Source organism: Lupinus angustifolius, chromosome LG05, assembly GCF_001865875.1.
Source record: "Lupinus angustifolius cultivar Tanjil chromosome LG05, LupAngTanjil_v1.0, whole genome shotgun sequence".
NCBI lineage: Eukaryota > Viridiplantae > Streptophyta > Magnoliopsida > Fabales > Fabaceae > Lupinus > Lupinus angustifolius.
This window is the reverse complement of record NC_032013.1, coordinates 12,296,789-12,317,531: the sequence shown is the minus strand read 5'-3', so window position 1 is coordinate 12,317,531 and position 20,743 is coordinate 12,296,789. Positions and strand designations below refer to the sequence as shown.

Genomic DNA, 20,743 nt, shown 5'->3' with positions numbered 1-20,743 from the left:
CTATGTTGCTTCTGTGTGAAATGAGCTAAGCGCAACCTCTTGTGCTGAGCGCACCATCCACTACGCAATGCACCAGTTCTTGTGCTCAGTGCAGGAACCAGAATCTGAAAAGTGCTGAAAAATTCGATGGCGCTGCCCTAGCGAATAAATGAGCATGGGAAAGTAAGGATTCACGTTTAGTGCCAGCCCCATGCTGAGCGCAGACATTAAAATATAACATCTCACGCTCAGTGCACCTCTACGCTGAGTATGGCCCTCGATTTCTACAAAGCTGCAATGAGTGCAACTACTCACGCTCGGCTCTATAAGAACAGATGAGGAGCATGGAGGCTCCTCACCAAAACCCTCTATTTCTCTCTCAAACTCTCTTACACTTTTGATTGATCCAATGGCCCTTAAGCACAACCAAAATGACACTCAAATCCAAAAAAAAAGTCTCGCCTCACGCGTGGACAATCCAGTGCTGGGGGATTTGATCCCTCTCGATTCCCCACCTTGATTGATTTCAAGAAATATCAAGATGAGGCTAACCGCAAAATTCTTGATGAGCAGAGAGTCGACTTAGAGAAGGGTGATTATGACCCTTTCTTCCTCGAGATTTTGGGGCGGAGTTGGGAAATTTTGTCCAAACCGCCGAGACGTTACAATGAGGATTTGGTGAGGGAGTTTTATGCCAATGCCCACCCTCATGAAGGTGAGAGGGTTGAGAATGTGTCTTGGGTCTGAGGCAAGATGGTACCCTTCGACAGGGACACCATTAGTGACTACCTCGGCAAACCTTATACTGTCTCGAGCGAGAGGGATGATTTCCAGAAGATAAATCATGATGTGGTCAGTGAATTCTCAAAGGTGGGGGGAGGGCTACCAAACCCTTGGGTTACCCGATGTTGATCATGGGCCAATGCAAGAAGGTCGGGGTTGATATTTCTATTCCCCCATAGAAGAGTTTGAAGGCTCCCATTGACATGAACTATATCCAAAAGTTTTATATTGGGGAGGAAGTTGAGGATCTTGGCCCTAGCTAGATGGTTTCCACTGACCGGAGTCAAGCGGAACCCTAGAGTCAAGGACAGGCCCCCAAGGCACTCCACCTGCGGGAATCCTGGCTGCAGCAGCAGTAGCCCGAGAATTTTATGTGTGGACCTAGACAAACTTTGAGGATCTCTTTCAGTAACAAACATCCAACCGCCTCCGCACCGACATGATGTATGGAGATCTGGATCAGTTCGCAGGCGCTCTGAACCTGGATGGTTCTCCTTATGCTGGGCAGTTCAATATTCCTCGCCTAGTTGAATATGATGCTCATACTCCTTGGCCTGTGGACAAACCAATTTACATAGGAGGGGAAGGGTTGCGTAACACTCCCACTTGGGAGGAGATGATTAGGGATATGGAGAACCCCTTGTTCTGTTTCTTGCTTTAATTTAGTTTTTTGTTTTTGTTTTTGTTTTTGTTTTTGTTTTTGTTTTTGTCATTTGCTTATGTATTTCCCTTATGTATTTTGAATTCTACACTTTCAATTATGATGAATGAGATGAGTATGTTGAAAATTTGAGCAATCTTGTATCTTTTTAGTTTTGAACATTTAGTTTGCCTTAGTTGGACTATCATTTAGCATACCTAAACATGAAAATGAGTAATATATTTGAATGTGAAGTTTTGGACCAATTAATTATGCATGTTGATTTATTTTTGTGAATAGTGAGTAGTAATTATGCATGATGTTGTTCAATACTAAGAAGACATAAGCTTGAGAGTTGAATGATTGTGAGATATACACTGCTTATATGAACTTACACTAGATTAACACTATTAGATTTTTCTGGATCTCTTTATTTGTTATGTGATTGTGATATATGGATAGGATCAAGCCAGTTGTTTCTTTACACCCACTCGGCCAAACACTAACCAAAATTACATTATTATTCCTTGTTAAGCCCCTTTGAGCTAAGAATGTTTATTAATTGAATCTTTGCTAATTTACAAATCTATCTACCCTACTTATAGTAGGATAAGAGAGTTAGGTGTACAATTATGATATATGTTAAGTTGGGGAGACAAATATGTATGTATGAAAAAAAAGTGGAAAATAAAGTGTTGTAGTACACCATTCATCCCATGAAACTAACAAAAAGAAATACTCCACAAAAGGAGAAAAAGTTTGAGAAAAAGAGATGAATGGTGGAAGAATGAAATGAAAAGGGAATTACAAACAAAAGACTTATAGTAGAAGTAGAATCAGTTCTCTTAGCCTATTAGAACTTTTGTCCGGAAAAACCATGTTGCTTGTAGCTCAACCACATTACAACCTAACAAAAACCTTGGTGATCCATGTTGAAACTTTTACTAATAATTGCTGAGATGTATGCCTAGTTTGATTTCATGCTCTTTTTGTGCTTAAGTTGGAAGAAACACATATACACATTGTGAGGCATTTCTTAGTTGACAAACAATTTGATTGCATGTTGAAAAAATGTCACTATCACAACTTGCTACTTGTTGAATTAGTTTGAAAAATTCTAAGTGTTTGGAACCTAACATTTGGTTTATGCTTGAGTATTATTTTGGGATGAAAGTTGATATTACTTTGATGGGTTGACTTGTAAGATGAACTATGAAATTTTCTGAAAATTGATTATATGATTTGAGCCTAGACTTACTCTTGTTTGGGGACAAACAAAGTTTTAAGTTGGGGAGAGTTGTTAAGTCCCAAAATTGCCTTAATCCATAAGGGTAATTTAGCACTTTTTGATTCTAAATACTCACTATATATAATCATAGAGAGATTTTGATGATAAATTATACTAATTCCATTTTCCAAGTCCTTCTATGTATTTCGGGTTGAAAAAAGGATGAATTGGGATGAGAATGATTCAATTTGGACTAAGCATGCAAAAACCACAAATCAGCTCCACTATGCTAACCCAAGGAGCTGAGCTCAGCGCGGTGGCGTTGAGCATGGGAAGCCACACTAAGCGTGGATAAAGCCGAGCAAAGGATCTGGATTGAGTGAAGGTATGCTCAACGCACCGTTGCTACGCTGAGCGCATGAGCCCAGATCCAGAAACATAAAAAGAGCATTTGGAGACTTAGAAAACATAGAGTTTTGATACTTTATCGTAGATTTTTCAGCTAGGGAGTGAGAAACCGATTTTCTGTAACTTTAAGTATAGTTTCTAATTTTCTTAGTGTTTCATTTATGCAAGATGGATTTAGGACGTAAAGGATAGGAAGTGGGAATAATGAGAAAATTTGATGTTCATGGAGAAATTGACACATCCACATGAACTCAAATTCCGAGTTCCAATTTTTATCGAAGTTATGTATAAAATATATGATGAGATTGCTTCTTAGCTAGGATTGGTTTAAGTATTCATTGATGTATTTTGTAATTCGATTAGTGAATGAAATGACATGATTATTATGAATTATCCATGTTGTATTCTTAATGCTTACCATGTGTTTGACGAAATGCATAATCTAATTTTGTGAAAAGAACCTTCAGGCAAAATCTCGGTTCGACAGTTCGAAGCAAATAATTCATCATTTATGTATAAAACTAGACGTAGTTTCATGTTTAATTGTCATAACGAATGCCTTTGCTCGTATGTTTGCTAGACTTAGATTCATATTTGCATTGAAAAATCTCAAACTTATGGTGTGTTACTAGACATAGAGGCACATTTAATGGTTCATAAATCCTATTTTTGTCAAGTTAGTTACTAGACATAGATCTAATTTTGTAAAGTGTTAGTATAGATAACATCTCACGCTCAGTGCACCTCTACGCTGAGTATGGCCCTCGATTTCTACAAAGCTGCAATGAGTGCAACTACTCACGCTCGGCTCTATAAGAACAGATGAGGAGCATGGAGGCTCCTCACCAAAACCCTCTATTTCTCTCTCAAACTCTCTTACACTTTTGATTGATCCAATGGCCCTTAAGCACAACCAAAATGACACTCAAATCCAAAAAAAAAGTCTCGCCTCACGCGTGGACAATCCAGTGCTGGGGGATTTGATCCCTCTCGATTCCCCACCTTGATTGATTTCAAGAAATATCAAGATGAGGCTAACCGCAAAATTCTTGATGAGCAGAGAGTCGACTTAGAGAAGGGTGATTATGACCCTTTCTTCCTCGAGATTTTGGGGCGGAGTTGGGAAATTTTGTCCAAACCGCCGAGACGTTACAATGAGGATTTGGTGAGGGAGTTTTATGCCAATGCCCACCCTCATGAAGGTGAGAGGGTTGAGAATGTGTCTTGGGTCTGAGGCAAGATGGTACCCTTCGACAGGGACACCATTAGTGACTACCTCGGCAAACCTTATACTGTCTCGAGCGAGAGGGATGATTTCCAGAAGATAAATCATGATGTGGTCAGTGAATTCTCAAAGGTGGGGGGAGGGCTACCAAACCCTTGGGTTACCCGATGTTGATCATGGGCCAATGCAAGAAGGTCGGGGTTGATATTTCTATTCCCCCATAGAAGAGTTTGAAGGCTCCCATTGACATGAACTATATCCAAAAGTTTTATATTGGGGAGGAAGTTGAGGATCTTGGCCCTAGCTAGATGGTTTCCACTGACCGGAGTCAAGCGGAACCCTAGAGTCAAGGACAGGCCCCCAAGGCACTCCACCTGCGGGAATCCTGGCTGCAGCAGCAGTAGCCCGAGAATTTTATGTGTGGACCTAGACAAACTTTGAGGATCTCTTTCAGTAACAAACATCCAACCGCCTCCGCACCGACATGATGTATGGAGATCTGGATCAGTTCGCAGGCGCTCTGAACCTGGATGGTTCTCCTTATGCTGGGCAGTTCAATATTCCTCGCCTAGTTGAATATGATGCTCATACTCCTTGGCCTGTGGACAAACCAATTTACATAGGAGGGGAAGGGTTGCGTAACACTCCCACTTGGGAGGAGATGATTAGGGATATGGAGAACCCCTTGTTCTGTTTCTTGCTTTAATTTAGTTTTTTGTTTTTGTTTTTGTTTTTGTTTTTGTTTTTGTTTTTGTTTTTGTTTTTGTTTTTGTTTTTGTTTTTGTTTTTGTCATTTGCTTATGTATTTCCCTTATGTATTTTGAATTCTACACTTTCAATTATGATGAATGAGATGAGTATGTTGAAAATTTGAGCAATCTTGTATCTTTTTAGTTTTGAACATTTAGTTTGCCTTAGTTGGACTATCATTTAGCATACCTAAACATGAAAATGAGTAATATATTTGAATGTGAAGTTTTGGACCAATTAATTATGCATGTTGATTTATTTTTGTGAATAGTGAGTAGTAATTATGCATGATGTTGTTCAATACTAAGAAGACATAAGCTTGAGAGTTGAATGATTGTGAGATATACACTGCTTATATGAACTTACACTAGATTAACACTATTAGATTTTTCTGGATCTCTTTATTTGTTATGTGATTGTGATATATGGATAGGATCAAGCCAGTTGTTTCTTTACACCCACTCGGCCAAACACTAACCAAAATTACATTATTATTCCTTGTTAAGCCCCTTTGAGCTAAGAATGTTTATTAATTGAATCTTTGCTAATTTACAAATCTATCTACCCTACTTATAGTAGGATAAGAGAGTTAGGTGTACAATTATGATATATGTTAAGTTGGGGAGACAAATATGTATGTATGAAAAAAAAGTGGAAAATAAAGTGTTGTAGTACACCATTCATCCCATGAAACTAACAAAAAGAAATACTCCACAAAAGGAGAAAAAGTTTGAGAAAAAGAGATGAATGGTGGAAGAATGAAATGAAAAGGGAATTACAAACAAAAGACTTATAGTAGAAGTAGAATCAGTTCTCTTAGCCTATTAGAACTTTTGTCCGGAAAAACCATGTTGCTTGTAGCTCAACCACATTACAACCTAACAAAAACCTTGGTGATCCATGTTGAAACTTTTACTAATAATTGCTGAGATGTATGCCTAGTTTGATTTCATGCTCTTTTTGTGCTTAAGTTGGAAGAAACACATATACACATTGTGAGGCATTTCTTAGTTGACAAACAATTTGATTGCATGTTGAAAAAATGTCACTATCACAACTTGCTACTTGTTGAATTAGTTTGAAAAATTCTAAGTGTTTGGAACCTAACATTTGGTTTATGCTTGAGTATTATTTTGGGATGAAAGTTGATATTACTTTGATGGGTTGACTTGTAAGATGAACTATGAAATTTTCTGAAAATTGATTATATGATTTGAGCCTAGACTTACTCTTGTTTGGGGACAAACAAAGTTTTAAGTTGGGGAGAGTTGTTAAGTCCCAAAATTGCCTTAATCCATAAGGGTAATTTAGCACTTTTTGATTCTAAATACTCACTATATATAATCATAGAGAGATTTTGATGATAAATTATACTAATTCCATTTTCCAAGTCCTTCTATGTATTTCGGGTTGAAAAAAGGATGAATTGGGATGAGAATGATTCAATTTGGACTAAGCATGCAAAAACCACAAATCAGCTCCACTATGCTAACCCAAGGAGCTGAGCTCAGCGCGGTGGCGTTGAGCATGGGAAGCCACACTAAGCGTGGATAAAGCCGAGCAAAGGATCTGGATTGAGTGAAGGTATGCTCAACGCACCGTTGCTACGCTGAGCGCATGAGCCCAGATCCAGAAACATAAAAAGAGCATTTGGAGACTTAGAAAACATAGAGTTTTGATACTTTATCGTAGATTTTTCAGCTAGGGAGTGAGAAACCGATTTTCTGTAACTTTAAGTATAGTTTCTAATTTTCTTAGTGTTTCATTTATGCAAGATGGATTTAGGACGTAAAGGATAGGAAGTGGGAATAATGAGAAAATTTGATGTTCATGGAGAAATTGACACATCCACATGAACTCAAATTCCGAGTTCCAATTTTTATCGAAGTTATGTATAAAATATATGATGAGATTGCTTCTTAGCTAGGATTGGTTTAAGTATTCATTGATGTATTTTGTAATTCGATTAGTGAATGAAATGACATGATTATTATGAATTATCCATGTTGTATTCTTAATGCTTACCATGTGTTTGACGAAATGCATAATCTAATTTTGTGAAAAGAACCTTCAGGCAAAATCTCGGTTCGACAGTTCGAAGCAAATAATTCATCATTTATGTATAAAACTAGACGTAGTTTCATGTTTAATTGTCATAACGAATGCCTTTGCTCGTATGTTTGCTAGACTTAGATTCATATTTGCATTGAAAAATCTCAAACTTATGGTGTGTTACTAGACATAGAGGCACATTTAATGGTTCATAAATCCTATTTTTGTCAAGTTAGTTACTAGACATAGATCTAATTTTGTAAAGTGTTAGTATAGACCAAGACATTGGTGGCTAACACAATTGAGGGCATGCATTAATCTCAACTCATTTGCATAATTACTAGACATAGACGTATGCATGTGTGTCATAATCATTAATCTTGCGTTTAAGGTTTAGGCTTTATTCCATGAGTTGCTAAGTAGACTAAAGCATTAGTCCTTAGTGCATATGAGGTCAAATTTTGTATGAAAATGTACTTGTTTTATTGTTTGATTATTTGACAATTTACTGATATGAATAATGAGTCAATCCCACATCCAAACTCCAACACTTTTATTATTCAATACTTATTCAAAACCAACAAACTATAAAAACTTTTTGAAAACTAGTTAAAGTAGTAATCTGATTTTGGAAGGTTTAGTTAGCAAGTCCATGTGGATACGACAACCCCACCCCTTCTTACTTGTTTGCGACAACTAAGGTTGTACTTTTACACCTGTTTGCATAGTCTTAGCAGAGAAGCAGCCACACATTCCGAAAAAGATTAATTTATTGCTAATAGATGAGGAGATACTCTTGTTCTACCGAAAACCATCAATTTCAAGAAGGACAAGGTAATGAGAAACTAGAGGAGGGGTCTTTGTAGGGTGTAAATTATATAGAAGAAATTATGAAATTGAAGAAATTATATTCAGAAGTCCTTGGAAATTATATTGAGAATCGACATAGAAGAAATTATGAAATGCTTGAGTCATTTAATATGTTATCATCCAAAGTCATTTAATATGTTATCATCCAAAGTAGATAACATGGTTTCTCATAAAAAAAAAACGTTGGAAACCCAAAACATGGGAGAATTTCGAATAAACAACCTGGTAGATTTCTAGGACAGTTGAAAGTTAATCCAAATAATAATAAACATTGTAAGGTGTAAGTTTAAGGAGTGGAAAGGAACTTCTAGGCCCTCAAACTATTGGGTGTAATCATAAAAATGATGTAGCTAGGAGTGAAAAAGAATTGTCCAAGTTTGTACTCCAAATTTTAGAAGTCCTTAGTTGTACATCAATGTTACCTTCATTGATTCAGCACAACAAATCCCTACTTATGTCATATTTCTCAAGGATTTCCTATTTAAAAAGATAAAAGTAGTGAATTATGAAGTTGTTGTTCTCAATATGGAGTGTAACGCTTTAATTCAAAATAAATTTTCTCCGAAGTTAGAAGATTGTCGTAGTTTCTTCATTTCTTGTATAATAGGTAATATTGGCTTTGAGAATGCTCTTTATGATTTAAGGGCAAGTGTCATTCTAATGCACATATTAGTGTGTGAGAAGTAGAAGGTGGATGAGTTAAAGCCCTAATTATCTCTCTTCAATTGATAAACATATCCATCAAATTCCTAATAAGTGCATTGGAGGGTGTACCTTTTAGGGTATGGAAGTTTTTCATTCCAATTGACTTGGTGTACTCTTGGTGGTACTCAAGATGGGTGAGGATTCTCAAATCACCATTACGTTAGGCATTTCGTTCATAGCTACTACAAGTTCCATGATTGATGTGAAGAATGAAAAACTTTCATTAAGGGTCGGAAAAAAACAAGGTTGAACTTGATCTTGCTATACCTATTAAATAACTTTGCCTTGAGAATTCTTGTTCTAAGGTTCAGCATGTGCAGCACATAGAGTATGAAGGTTTCATCTAAACTAAGACTTACTTTTTAACATGCCTATTCCACGTAAACCTGTCTAACCAGACAAACGGTTACTTTTGACCCATGACTAAAAGACACATTTTAACCTATAACAACCAGAGAAAATTTGGGCTATCTCTCATACTATATTAAGATTCTATCTCAAAACCAATTGGTTATGAGAAGAGTAGCCCAACAGGTATTAAACCATGCCTAAGAGAACGAGATAAGCGATGTGGGACTTAGTTCCCAACATACAGAAGGAAGCATCCAAGACGATTCAAATTAAAGACCATTTGAAGGTAAGTATACTTCATTCAAATTAAACAATACATATACCTGATTACTTTAAAGTGGGCACTTAGGAAGATTATTTGATTTTAAATGCAACATCTTGAAAACTGAAATAATTATCAAGGCAAGTAAAAGAGTCACATGAGGTTATGCTTCTATGAATAAGCCAATAATGATTTCTATAATGATCATAGTTATAGTTCATCATGATATTTCCCCTCTCCCTCTGGCACATCCTGCTGGTATTTGAGAAGATAACTAGAAGCTAATGATGCATGAAGTGCAGCCCCATAAGGAAGTGCATCTTCATTGATTTTGAAAAATGGTGAGTGTAATGAGTTAAGCCTTTCATGTGAGGGATTCTCCATTCCAAGCATGAAGAAGTATCCAGGTATAAGCTCTTGATAGAATGAAAAGTCTTCAGCTCCCATCATTGGCTGCATGATATTAACTTTACTGATGCCAAGCAGATTCTCTGCGACATTTCGAAAATGTTGATGCAAGTCATCATTGTTTACAGTTGGAGGATAGAAAGGTTTCTCGTCATTAAGGAAGTTCACCACTGCATTGCATCTCTGCACAGCAGCTTGCCCCGTGATAACCTGCGCAAATAAATACATAAATTTCACATGCGTATTTGAAAACGATGATCGAGTGTACAATGCTCCAACTACTATTAGATTTGAATGTAATCAAATGTATGTATGCAGCAGCCATATCATAAGTGAAGATGTTATTTCCAATATTAGAATCCATGACCGAGAATTCCGCAAACTTGTAGTAAAGTTTCAGCCTCAAAATCACAAGCTTGTCTTTTAAAATGCTTTATGTGCACTAATTCGTGTAATTTATGAACTCACTTGCAGTGAAGTTCACTGATGTTGTATGACAATGCGTAAGGTAGAATAACCATGATGCTAATAGTGCAGCATTTACATCGTGCTTGAGCATTTGTCTCGATATAAATATATAGTAGCTTATAATTGATCATGTGAAATACTGTTGCTTATCAATAACAGAAATAGATTTTTTGATGTCTAGGAAACTAACCAGTTCTTATTGATGTAGTTATATTTAAGATCATTATTAATGTTGTTTATGCGGATAAATGAATTTATTCATCTCTGAAGCATACCTCCTCAATGCGCTGTTTCAGTTGCTTGAAGCTTTCTTTTGAAAAAGCTCTGAAGGTGCCACCAATAGTGACAGAATCTGGAATAACATTAAATGCATTGCCTCCTTGGAATTTTGCAACTGTCACAACCTGTTGGGAAATTTTGAGGTATTAGTAAGACACAAAGGAAACAATGAAATTACTTTAGGAAACAAATATTTCACATGTTCAATAATCAGTGATTGTCACAGAAAATTTGAAATGTTCATGTCCACATGCTTGCACACACAAATCCTAAAGGTCCAGATCCAATATTGCTCTCTTGTCATTAAGATGGGAATTAGAGTTATCTTCACCTATCTCATCATTTCATTACATGATATTAAAAGCATTGCTTACATGTTCTTCAAATCACATTATCTTTCCATTGAATGATATTAAAAGTTTTGCATTGAATGAATGGACACTAGACAACAAATGGTTAGAAATGAATGCATTAGAGAAAAAGTTGGAGTAAATCATATTGTAGAAAAAATGGTAGAATCATCATTAGGTTGTTTGGACATGTGCGAAGGAGACCAATAGAAACCCCAGTAAGAAGAGTAGACCAAATGGAGGTTACTCCAATTCCTAGAGGAAGAGAGAGGCTCAGGAAAACCAAAGGCAAAGCGATTAGAAAAGATTTAGAGATTAATATTTTGTCAATGGACATGATTTATGATAGAGCATTATGATGTCATTCGACCCATATGGTTGACCCCACTTAGTGGGATTAAGGCTTGGTTGTTGTTGCTCATTATCCACACACTTAGCATGACATACTAGATGTTTTGACAGGCAAATATTGGCCTATTTCTCAACCCTATATGGTTCCTGTCAGTTCCTTGTGATTAGTAATTTAGCTTGAATCAATTAGAGAACAGTAATAACTATCTAGAATGATTCTGTTAGAACTGGTATTAACCTATGCCAACCCTATCAGATTCTCCATCTTCTTATGGTAGGAAAATTTACTTGTATGAATTTAAGGATATGTACAAGTCCTTCTTAACAACAGTTGCCGAAGGAAAACATGATCTCAAGGAATATATGTTAACACATGGGATTTGAAACAACGTTTTACTCTCTACAAAGATAATTCAACTAGGGAAAGATATACAGAAGGAGAAACAAAGATGTTGTTCTGCTCTGAACAACCTGCACCGTCTTGAGCGGAACCTGAGCTCTAGGACACCTATTGACATGAAACTGGTAAAAAACATTAGTCCAGTACACGAGACTCCCACACAGTGGGATCTAGGGAGTGTAAATGTATGCAGTCTTACCCCTGCAAGCGGGGAGGCTATTTCCAAACATGGAACTGGTAGCATAAGAAAATGGGAGACTAAGCTACATTCCATTATAACTTTGGAGTTTTTACTCATCAGGTTTGGTGCCAGTTTTAAATTGAAGGTATGACATTTTCTGCAATATTTCAGTTCCTGATTCCAAATTTTAAGTCTTCACAACTTGAGCTATAAAAATCTAAATGGCGTGAGGTTTGTTTGGAAGGAAAACTAGGTGGTAATTCTAACGTGTGTCGAAGTTTCATAATTTTAACGTGGTTGGTTGAGTACCAGTGTCTACTTGAAAACAGATCTATTTCTGCAGGAACTGTATCCTGACAGCCTGTCCGAGATGTTGAACAAATTGCCCTGTAGAGGTCCATTGGACCTGATCACATTGCAATTAAAATGTAAGGTGAATCACAATATAGGGTAACAATTTAATGATTTAAGAGGATCAATAGGAAATTTCGTTGCATTTGCAACATGAGGTGTTCATCAGCAGACTAGAACTTGACAGCATGCTGTATAAACTGCATACTCTGGTGAGAATGATATAGATTTCTCTCCGATAATGATTCCTTATGCACCGGATATGCATTTCTCTTTGATACTAACTCCTTATACTATTGGTGTTATTTGGTCATGAAATTAGGCTTGGAAGGAACTGAACCTCCCAATTCCATGGAATTGGAAGGTAACAATTTTATATTGTTATCAATGGCTTAATTGCAATATTTATGAGTGAATAAAAGACCATTCATTAAAATTGTTTCATCCGATTTTAGAGAGGTTTGAGCTGATTCTTTATGAAGCGAGCCTCATTTCCTTAATTTCAATCTACCCCTAACCAGGGGGAATAAGGGATCTCTTCAACAGGATTTCCCCATTTCTGGCCAGGTAAACTTCCATTCGACATATATTTCACTTCCACCACAGTAAGCCTCGACTTGCAAAGAGATAAGATAACACTCATCATATTTCAATCACACTCAATCTCATCTACAGCATGCAAGTAAACATAACAACAACTAACTCAAACAAACGTGACTTAATCAAGAAATTAAGGCTTATCCTCAGTTTCTATCTGGTGTTCACAGGTCTTCTGAATTAACCTTCTAATGTGCCGATTTTAACCACCAGCAGATAGAGGTTGAAGTTGCAGTAAGAAAATTCCCGTCAAGCAAAACCTCCCTCCCCTCTCATCTGCTTTTTATCCTGTTCCCCTCAAATCTTCATTCTTCCTTCCATTCTCAACAAATGAGATATGTGTGTGACGTGTTTTGTTATTCAAATACGGAATTACTAGTGATGTTTGGGTTGCATGGTATCGAGGGAGAGAAATACTAAGCCCAGTTCTCAACTTCAGTACTTAATACAAGAATATTCATATCAATATCTCAAATTAAATGACCATAAAACAAGTAAAGGAAAAAGGTGAAAGAAAGCAAGGGAAGCCAGGAATTGCTAAACAAATTATGTTTCTTTCTTAGGCTATGCTTATACTTTCCTTTTACTTCTATTCTTTTATATGCCCATATATAGCTTAAGTAAACATGGAGAAGAGCTTTGCATAGTCATGAATTCAGAATAAAGTACAAACTTCTTGATTTTAGCAATAAAATAAGCATAAATGAATTGGTGATGGCGAGGGAAAACGAAGAAATGAACCAAACTTACCTGGGAATCTAGAGGATCAGCTTCACGAGAAACAAGATGTTGTAAGCTAACAATCACATTAGAAGCTGCCAATATGGGGTCTATAGAACTTTGAGGAATAGCTGCATGACCTCCCTTTCCGGTTATTTTTGCTTCAAAGAAGCCACTTCCTGCCATTATTGGACCAGACCTAGAGACTACTTCACCTATTGGAACGTTAGGTGCAACATGCAATCCAAAGATAGCGGTAACATTTTCTAAGACCCCAGCCTCTAAAATTTTCTTGGCCCCTCCACCACCTTCCTCTGCTGGTTGGAAAACAAGAACAACAGTTCCCTATTTATATGACAAAATAATAAATTTGTCAAATATCCACGAGGGTAAAATCACTAGAACAAAAAATCATAAAAATAGTAGCAGACATGATGTTGGTCCTAGTATAATAGAATAACAAGGTTGCCAACATTTTTCTCTTCATGTTCTTGTTCTCCCTGCATCTATATTATGTTACATTAACCATTGATGAATTGTAATTTACAAAGTTGGCATCCGAAATTGGCTGTCAAATTTAGAACTAATTCCATAGATTCAAAACAGAAGCATGTTTTACTTTAATATGATTGGTATTATATAACAAACAGTTTAAAAAAAAAGCATATATAATAATAGAAAAGGCCAAATTTCTTGAACAGATGACAGTAGCGTAGTGAACTCGATTTTTACACCTAGATCAGGAAAGCACTGCAAATTATATAAACCGAAGCATAACGCTATATCTAAATCAAAATACAGCATAAGATCAATATATAAATAAATAAAATCACACTTGCAGCTCTTTTTCATGCTCCTTGAGAATCTTTGCAGCACCAAGAAGCATGGTAACATGGGCATCATGACCACATGCATGCATCTTTCCAGGTACTTTACTCTTGTGCTCCCACTCCACCATTTCCTAAATTTAGATATAGGAATACATCAATGAAATAGAAAAGAAACAGTGTCAATGAATGAATGAAATTCAAGTAAAGGCACTTTTTTTCTTACCCCAGATAGCTAAAACCCAAGAATAAATGGAGCAAACTTAGGTACAAATTCTTTAAGTGTTTGTTATACTGTTTTCCAATAAAAGCATGCATCTTTGGATCAGATTGTTTTTGCTTATTTTTTGTTAGAAGTTTTTTGCTTAGTTTATGGAAAGAAAGATTCTACACTAAGAAAAGAAGCAAAAAGCAACATTTTCAATTTTGATAGGCTGGTTTATTTTTCTCACAAAGCACAATCTATACCAAACACATGTAATATAATGTTAATTGGAAAAAAGTACCACAATCACCAAATAGTTATGCCATACTCCTAAATAAAACTAAATTTTCATAAGTTTAGTATGTATTCACTATCAATGCAAAGATTTATATATAAACAGAACATTATCCACTATTCATTTATATTACGTGAATGATAATCGGATAAATATGAATGGAAGATGACGCAGTGAAAGTATAAATAAACTATTTTCTCGATAATTGTGATATGAGCATACAAGAAAAGAAAGAATAAATAGAATTCATGTAACCTGCATTGGAAGAGCATCCATATCAGCTCTAAGTGCAACCAAAGGAGAATTTCCTGTTCCAATGAAAGCAATAACAGCAGTTACTGCAACTTGATCATGTCTATAAGGGATTCCCAATTTACCCAATTCAGTTCTTATCAATTCACTTGTCTTAAATTCCTCATAACCCAATTCTGGATTCTCATGAATCTTCCTTCTTATTTTCACCATCCAATCAAATACATCAGGGCTCTTGGCTTCATCTAGATAATTGGCGGAGAGTGAGAGTGAGAAGAAATTGAAAATCATGAAGAAATTGATCAAGTTGAAGAACCCCATGGTTACTTACTTTACAAGTGAAAGTTTGGAAGAGATAGAAAATTGAGAATAAGGAAATTGGGTATAATAATAATAATCATATAATCATGTTTCTATCTATATCATAAAGTGAAGCAATCACCTAGGTTTGACTTTTGATATTTGAGAGTTTGGGTGGTTTTTATTTTTTTTAGTTTTCGTTTTTAAATTTTTTCTATTTTTATGTTTTAGAATTGATTTTTAAATTTTGGTGGTTTTAAGTAAAGATGTCAAAATTATCCAAATCATAAATTTATCACTCACATATCATATTATTTAAGTAATGATTATTACTATGAACTATTTATTATAAAATATATAAATATATAATTTACTATCTATTTATCTATATAAGAAATCTATCTATCTATTACCTATTACCTACATAATAAAAAAAGATCTTTCATGACACATGTCAATCTCTCAATTAAGATTTTTCCTCCAAATTATGTACATGTTAATTATGTGTACATTCTAACATTGAATTTTCCATTTTATATATTGTATATTTTAATACTACTAATTGATAGACCCATTTGTTTTTATGTATCTATTAACTATATAATAAAAAAAGATAATCTCACATTATATATTGCCACATGTCAGTTTCTCATTCATTTCCCTCCTCCAAAATGGTTCTATCTACAACTTTTAATATTTACTTTAAAAAATCACATTATATCACGTTTCAATTTTCTATTTTCATTAGAAAATTCAAATTCAAAATTGTCATTTATTTTCCTTATGTGTTTGATCAAGACATGTGTTCTTAACAATACAAATATAGAGTTAATGTTAATAATTGATGGACCCATTTGTTTTTTATCTATTAACTATATAATAAAAAAAAGGTAAATGCATATTATCTATTGGCATATGTCAGCTTCTCATTCATTTTCCTCCTCTAAAATGTTTCTATCTACTTCATGTGTACATTCTTACATAATTTTATTTTCTACAACTTTTAATATTTACTTTAAAAAATCACATTATATCATGTTTCAATTTTCTATTTTCATTAGAAAATTCAAATTCAAAATTGCCTTTTCTTTTCCTTTTGTGCTTGATCAGACAAACACACGAGTAACACATGTATTCTTAACAATACAAATATAGAGTTAACATGTTCCATCTAAAACATGTCCATGTTAATTATGTGTACATTCTAACATTAAATATTCTATTTTATACATTGTATATTTTAATATTAATAATTGATGGACCCATTTATATTTTATTTATTAACTATATAATAAAAAAAGGTACCCACATTATCCATTGGTACATGTGAGTTTCTATTTGGTCCACATTATAATAAAGGACTTGAGTCCAATATATAACATTGGTTACTCTACTCTATTTCAATACTAGACAATATGAGACTAACGCAATAACATATTTCAAACATCTCAAACCGTTAATCTCTTTATTAAAGATACCTAATTTTCTTAGATATATAAAGGTAATGATCCGTTAAAGGAAGAGTAAAAAGGAACATGTACGTTTTATCCTACTTTACCCAAACTCAAACTACGTCTAGTTCTTGGGAGTACCAAGATTTTATTATAACTAATCAAATTACATATTTTAACAAGTTATAAACCTTTTTCAGATATCTAAGCATTATTTTTCACCTAGCTTCTTCAAGCTCCTAATCACAAGTATTATTTTCATCTTACCCTCTAGGCTCAAATAAGTTGACAAAGCCTCTTCAAGCACGAACTGGTATTCTTTGTTAACCGAGTCTCTATAGGCTCTTGTTTAAGTATTGTTTGTTAACTAAGCATCATCAAACTTGTTAAGTATTTTTGTTACATAGTTTCTTTAGACTCTACACAAGTATTTATATTGTGTTATTTTTCCTCTTCAGACTTATTAAACAAGTATTGTTAGCTTTGGCTTCTTCAGGCTCCTTACCAATTTTGTTTAACATATGAGGTTACAACGAATAGACTTAAATGTTAATCGTTCTCTATCACTCAATGGTGGATATAAATGTTAGCTCGGAAAGATGAGTAATAAATCATATGAATGATTGAAGATTAAATGCAAAATGAATGATTAAATTATATCATGTATTATTAAGAACATTCAATACTTATTTCTCGCATTTTCAAGCTTTTTCGATTTTGGATTAATAACTCTCAAATGGGGTCTTTAGTGATCTTCGCTATTTACAACATTCAACATTTAAGATCACTTAGAGACATCATTTCATCATGGCTTCTTGATTTGCTTCATTAAATGGAATATAGTTATTGGCCTAATGTTTAACATGGCTTCTCAATACTTTATTTATGTGCAATAACCTAAATTATTGAGGTTGAAGGGAGATGAAAGACACCTAAGATCTATAATTTTAAATAGAAGATAAAGTATAATTCAAGTAGTGAATTCCAAATATGGCTTAGAGGTGAAATTGAACGCTCCAAATTCGGCCTCTAGATGGCGGAAGGATTTGGTAAAGATGGGTTCTCTTGGAGAGTCTGGAATAGATTGGGAGGATAATTTGTGGAGAGAAATTGGTGATGACTCTAAAACTCTTTTTGGGTTTGATATCTGATTCAGTCAAAGGATCGTAAAAGATATCTTCCTAAAACTATTTGCTTTAGCTTTGAATAAGAAGGTGCAGGTTGCTGATTGTGGTTATTGGATTAATGATGAGTGGAGATGGCAAATACATTGGAGGATGGATCTTTTTGATTGGGAGGAAGTCTGGGAAAATGAGTTGTATAACATGATTGCTCCTCATAGGTGATGCGGGTATAATTCTGATTTATGAAAATGGAGGTTAGATAATTTAGGATCCTATATGGTGAAAATAGCTTATTTGGCAAAGATGAATTCTATCGAAACCGAGTTAGGTAAGCTGGTTAACAGAAGTTGGATTAGTTGTGCTACAACTAAAGTTTGTTGTTTTGCTCGGAAAGTGTTAAATGGGAAAATTGCAACCAAGGAAGAGCTTCATAAACAAAGTATTATTCATAGGGAAGAGGATGTAAAGTGTGGGTTGTGTGTGGAAGTTTGGTCCAATCTCTACATCATCTCTTTCCTTCATGTAATTTTACATGGGGTGTGTGGATGAGTTTCTATTTGTGGTTACAGGTTCCAAGGAATTTTTTCGAACAACTTGGTAGACTTTTTAAAGAGTCATGATCCGTTATGCAAATCTACCAAAGGGAGGAAAATTTGAAAAATGTTATGGTTTGCAGTGATTTGGTCTATATAGTTGACGCGTAATGATCACACCTTTAATGGCAAGGAGGCCAGATACATAAAGATCATGAAATTGATTCATATCAGATCTTGGAATTAGTTTTCTTCTAGTATTGATCATAATCTCATCTCCTTTGCACAATGATATGTTGATCCAACTCTTGCATTCAAATGTCTTGTATTTTATCTTTTAGTATATTTAGTTCTCCTATATATTTAGGTTGGGCCTTGTACCAATATTTTGCTTATCAAAAAACATGATAAACAAAGGATGATAACAGTAGAAGATAATATAAGGTAATTCTAATTTTTTTAATTATTAAATGTAGAGAGAATAATCAGATTCTAATAAGTATTAACTAGTAGAAGTAAATAATAATTGATTTTTAATAGAAAATAATAATTAATTCTAATAAATATTATTTTCATTCCTTTTTATCTCGTACATGGGGAACATATTAATAAACATAATGATGTATTTTAATAACTTAGTATACCAATTGTGTATTATGTACTTCACAATTAGTGTATTGTATATCATGTATTTAGACTGTATCATTTGACTATGGTTTGAGCTTAATGCTATTTATCTTTTCGTCATTCAGTATATTACCAAAATTGGTGGCAAGGTGTCTCTCAAACTTATCAAGTATGAAAACAGAGAAAAATAGAGTGATAGTTTGGTGTAGAAGGTAATAGTGGGGAATTAATAGGTCCCATGTGAAATATTTTGTCCTTATCTCAAGTGTACTTACAAAAAGAACAAGACTTGAGAAAAGGTTTGTTTTGTATACCATATTACTACATCACAATAACTTATGTGTCTAGGGATGACAATAAAAACTGAACCTGTGGGTATCCGCCCGAACCAAACCCAAATTTAATGGGGAAAACACGATGTGATTGAGTTCGGGTTTTACCGGGTTTAAATTTCGGGTTCGGGTTTGGTATAACAAAGACCCTAACCCGAACCCGCCTCGAAGTAAGGTAATTCAATTTAAAATTGAAATTTCTATTATTTGTCAATTGTTTTTAATTTCTAATTTTACTTTACATACTATTGGATCTTCAAACATAAAAGAAATGAAATAATACAAGAGAAAATAGAAATGTTAGATAAAAATTACACGAAAATAATATCATATTTTCCTTAATACTTTATCATTTTCGGGGTTTTTTTTGGGTTCGGGGATGATATTTTTATTTTCAACTCCGTTGAACTTGGGTTCGGGTTCGGGTTTTGAATTTCGGGTTTGGGTTTGGGTTTGGGTATGTGCAAACCCGACCCTGACCCGCCCCGTTGCCATTCCTATATGTGTCTTTCATTTGTCAAGACATAAGAAGAAGAAGAGAGGAGATTCAATAGAAAAAATCCAGTTTACTTTTAGAGTAGAGAAATAATACCTTAAGCCTTATTACTATGCTAGCATTAGCAAGGACTAGAAGAAGGGTTATTTCATGGTACTTTAGAGTCTATTATACTCTCAAATTGCATATAATGTTTAATTTTTGAACATAAAAAGGTACCCAATATATTAGGCTTTCACTTAGAGAGGTTAGTTAGGGAGGTTAAATGTATGTAAGTTCACTCTCTCAAGCAAAGAGGTTGTTTCCAAAAGCATCACAGGACTAGCATTGTTTTATCCATTTATGTTGGAACTTGCTTTGTAGGAGGTCATTAGTGAGGACTTTTGGTGTAAAATAAAAAAACTAACAAGTACCACGAAGAATTTTGACAAAATACTCTCAAGTATAAGAATGAGATTGCAACTAAGAGGGGGTGAATTAGTTGACTTAAAAATTATGCCCATTTTTTCTGCAATATCAAGAGTTAAGAGCAGCGAAAATAGTTTGCAGAAAATAACAAGTAAATAATTGAAGAGATAAAGAAAGAAGAGAGTACACTAGAATTTTATATTGGTTCACCTTCTTGTCCACCTTCTTGTCCACCTTCTTGCAGCACAAAAGATTTTCCATTAAATATTATAAGTTGTAATTACAATATCTCACCTCGAGACTTCTATGTACCTTGCACACTCACTAATACTTATCACCTTGGAAAACACATTTCCAAGTAATTTTATCTCATTTCTTATCACACCTCGTGAAAGAAAGTATTTATAATGAATGAAGAATTATAACAGTGGCTTGAATTGCCTTTACAAGTACGAAATGTAATATCACTTGCAATCTAATAACTCTCTTGTATACTAAGTAATATTGCTCAATAGGTTTGTAAAACTTTGAAACA

At 34.5% G+C, this 20,743-nt stretch overlaps 1 protein-coding gene across 1 annotated transcript; it reads right to left on the bottom strand.

The window, feature by feature from the left end:
* Positions 9,300–15,403, bottom strand: LOC109347843 (IAA-amino acid hydrolase ILR1-like 4). Its single transcript, XM_019587931.1, has 5 exons — positions 14,941–15,403; positions 14,194–14,319; positions 13,389–13,703; positions 10,405–10,533; positions 9,300–9,871 (listed from the first exon to the last, which is right to left on the bottom strand). Exons 1-5 carry the CDS (start codon positions 15,256–15,258, stop codon positions 9,464–9,466), a joined length of 1,296 nt encoding a protein of 431 aa, XP_019443476.1. The 5' UTR covers positions 15,259–15,403; the 3' UTR covers positions 9,300–9,463.

Bases quoted from the DNA above. Each gene is read 5' to 3' on its own strand.
- LOC109347843 (XM_019587931.1), bottom strand. From the start codon at position 15,258: ATGGGGTTCTTCAACTTGATCAATTTCTTCATGATTTTCAATTTCTTC. The intron at 14,320-14,940 runs GTTACATGAATT...ATCTAAATTTAG, and splicing joins TGGATGCTCTTCCAATGCAG to GAAATGGTGGAGTGGGAGCA. The intron at 13,704-14,193 runs GTGTGATTTTAT...TCATATAAATAG, and splicing joins AGCATGAAAAAGAGCTGCAA to GGAACTGTTGTTCTTGTTTT.